At 32.7% G+C, this 3,364-nt stretch overlaps 1 protein-coding gene across 2 annotated transcripts in view; it reads left to right on the top strand.

The window, feature by feature from the left end:
• Positions 1 to 932: 932 nt before the first annotated feature.
• LOC107737809 (tripartite motif-containing protein 16-like) overlaps positions 933 to 3,364 on the top strand; it is a 4,575-nt gene continuing 2,143 nt past the window's right edge. The window contains exons 1-3 of one of the 2 annotated variants that reach the window (XM_016549430.1): positions 933 to 1,068; positions 1,211 to 1,483; positions 1,734 to 1,796. In XM_016549430.1, coding sequence (XP_016404916.1) covers positions 1,231 to 1,483; positions 1,734 to 1,796 — 316 coding nt within the window. In that variant the 5' untranslated portion in view covers positions 933 to 1,068; positions 1,211 to 1,230. The remainder of the gene's footprint in view (positions 1,069 to 1,210; positions 1,484 to 1,733; positions 1,797 to 3,364) is intronic. The other variant, XM_016549431.1, reaches the window with a different exon arrangement.

A 3,364-nucleotide genomic window follows, 5' to 3' on the forward strand; every position in this document is an offset into this window, starting at 1 on the left:
TTCATATCATAACTGTTTTAACTCTTATAACTGTCATTTTATGGTGTCATATGTTACCATAGGATTTTAAAAATCCTGAAGATACCCTGATTTTATAATAAATGTATTATTAATGAGATTTTAAACTTATTGGTACACAGAATTTTTTTAAATTTGCTCATATTTGCTTTTGTGATAAATTTGTTATTAATAGCCAGTTTGTGTCATGTAAATGTGATTTGTCTTTAAATTGAATGTTTTTACTTACCCACATACCCATTTAAGAAATAATCAGTATCTATATCAATATTGTTTAAATTGTAACAAAAAATATCGATATCATATTGAACTTCTTGTACTTATAGAGTTCATCTCGTAACTGTTTGCATAATTACAGTCCTTCTTAACAAGCTCAAAACGCTCATGAAATTATGTGCAAATAACACATTTGCTTTGGGCTCAACATAATACGATCTTTGCTTCGTCTGCAGTCAGTGACCATGTATTAAAAATGGCTCTTCAAACCTACATTTTCATTCTTTTTTTTTTTTTTTTAGAACATTATCTCTGTGTGCTGTTTGAACTTGCACCGTGCTTCAGGCAGACTGGCTGCTTCCCAGTTCATTGCTGGCGTTTGAACTCCTGCAACATCCATCCTTGTTCATAAAGTCCATTTACACTGACACCATGTCATGTTTGGGTTGTTATTATGAGGCGTACGAAGATTACCTGGATACAAGTATACTTTATAATTAAACGTGTGAGTTTATTAACCTTGTCAAGCTACACATCTCTTCAGCAGCAGGCACATTACTGAACACCCATGTTTTTTGCATAATACATATTGACAGGTGTTACTGACCAATGAGAAGAAAACACACACTGCCTCTGACATCTGATTTGGCTTACAAGTCACAACACAAAACTCTCTCATGCCACTTGGAAAACCAGTTTCATTTGTCTTCCTGTAATTTTCTGGTTTAGCTTAAAGTAAAGCTTTCCCAAGGATAAGTTTCAGGGCTTTTTTTTTTTTTTTCCCAGACGCAAGTACAGAACAAGAAACGTATACAAATGTCCTAATTTTTCATGGTAAGTTAGTAAATACACAGTTCACTAAGAATGTATCACAATTTTTTTTTTTTTTGCTCATTAATAAACAATTATTTAACCGTTTCAAAGTACATACAGCTGTTAAACACAAATCACATGACTGTTCTACTTATTCTTGCAGGAGTGAATCAGTGAAAGACTATGGCGTATGTTTCAGAGCGGCTTCTGGCTCTGGATGATCTAGACACAGGAGAACTGAAGAGGTTTAAATGGCTCTTAAAGAATCATAAGAGCCTTTCAGCTGCTGCTCTGGAGAAGGCAGATGCTCCTGATACAGTGGATCCGCTGATGAAGCGCTTTGGACCAGAAGAAGCTGAGAAGATCACGGTGGACATCCTGCGGAAGATGAACCATAACTATCTGGCTAAAGAGTTAGAGAACAAACAAAAGCAAGGTAACAGTTTCAAGTGAAACTTAAGTTAAACGTGCCATTTAAAAAAATAGAAACTAAAAAGTTGATTTTTGTTTTAATGTATTTGAAATATGAAAAAGGCCCTGTAAAATTATTTTAATAAAATTAATGGTTTACAGAATAAATGAATAACTGTTGGCTATAAGCTGAAGTTTTCCCCTTTGCTTTGCTGATGTGTTTATGTGGTTTAATGTCACACTGTATCATTCTGATCTGTTTCTCTCTCACACAGTTCAGGCTGAGAACAGCATTGAGGATCCTGTGCTTGTTGGACCCGAATCAAAACTGATGAGGGGTAAATATTGATCACTGTCTGTACAGAGAAACCCACAATTTGAGTGAGTTCTTACAGATGTGGCCTTTAAGAATGCACATTTTTTCACAAAGCATTACGCAATTTGTCAAGCGTGATCATGGTGATTCCCACATTAGGTTTGTTGTGCAGATGCTTTTTAACAATTCCAGTCATTAATGTTTAGTCTTGAATCAATCTTTAAATACACATTGAATTAACATAATTTTCTGATAGTGTCTGATAAATTAACTGCACGTTTAATGTTGAGAAAACAACATTACAAGAAAAAATTGCATATTCACAATATAATGTGCCTAAGAAATAATAATTGACACCAATGATGCTATTAGTGTAGTATTAGTAATACTAACAATTTAGTAAAAAGTACTAGGAAAATCAGTTTTTATACAGTCTGGAATTGCAGTTATTCAAGTATATTTGAATTTTTTTTTTAAGTGAGTATTTTTAAAAGGCTTTAAATAACATTTACTCACTATATAGGTTTGTAACATTATACTTTTAACTATTAACAAGCTATTCACAGTCATTCTTAGAAATGCAATACAGCCATTTATGTATCAAGGTATTTTACTATTATAATCATATATTTGCCTGTGTGTATAGCCTGCATGAGAATGGAATGTGCATACATATGAAGTTGCACGTCCTATTTTGACATTAGACAAAATATACGATGAGGCCTCTTCCTTTCACAAAACATAAATTGAGGCCTCCTGTCTGCTACGACTATAAATGAAATGTATAGAACACACCTTGAGGAAAAACTGTATAAAAGAGTGTGCAGACACAGACTATTTAGATTCTCTGCAGAGTCTCTCAGCTTCATTATCTCTGATAATAAAGTCTCTCTTCTGGCGTCAAAACCTCAAGACCTCAAGTGATTTCTCACAAAACTGGCAGAAGCCACCACAATCAGCAGTTCTTTACAGGCACAATAAGAAATGCAACATAACATAATTGATGATATAATAAAGACAAAGTCAAAGTTGTGAGATATACATTGTCAAGTTGCAATTGCAAAGTTGTCACTAAAGTCACAAGCCAAAATATAATAATAAATACACTGTAAAAAAAAAAATCTGACATTTACGGTAAAATACCGGCAGCTGTGGTTGCCAGAACTTCACCATTAAAAATATGGTAGAAACATTTTAGGTTTTACAGACTTAACTTAAATTCACAATAAAAAACCATATTTCATTAACTGATGTAATGTTAATAAACCAGCATACTGAAGTACTAATATCTGTTTTAAACCATTGAAATATCTTCCAAAAGCTGAGAAGGAAAATACTAATATATATACATAGAAGTTGCACAGTGTCATTCACACAAACACTAAACACCATCATGGTAACACACATGATACTGAAATAATGCAATAAACATTCATTTTACAACATTAGATGTAAGATAAAACACTAATGTACACAACTGATAAGGAAAAACTAAGAAGAAACATAGTTATTTCAACAAAAAAAACATCAAATTTGAAATGTAACAAATTTGGGAATGTCAATTTATGGTTATTCACTGTAAATTATACG

The sequence above is a fragment of the Sinocyclocheilus rhinocerous genome, unplaced genomic scaffold (assembly GCF_001515625.1).
Source record: "Sinocyclocheilus rhinocerous isolate Xijiao unplaced genomic scaffold, SAMN03320098_v1.1 scaffold6790, whole genome shotgun sequence".
NCBI classification, from domain to species: domain Eukaryota; kingdom Metazoa; phylum Chordata; class Actinopteri; order Cypriniformes; family Cyprinidae; genus Sinocyclocheilus; species Sinocyclocheilus rhinocerous.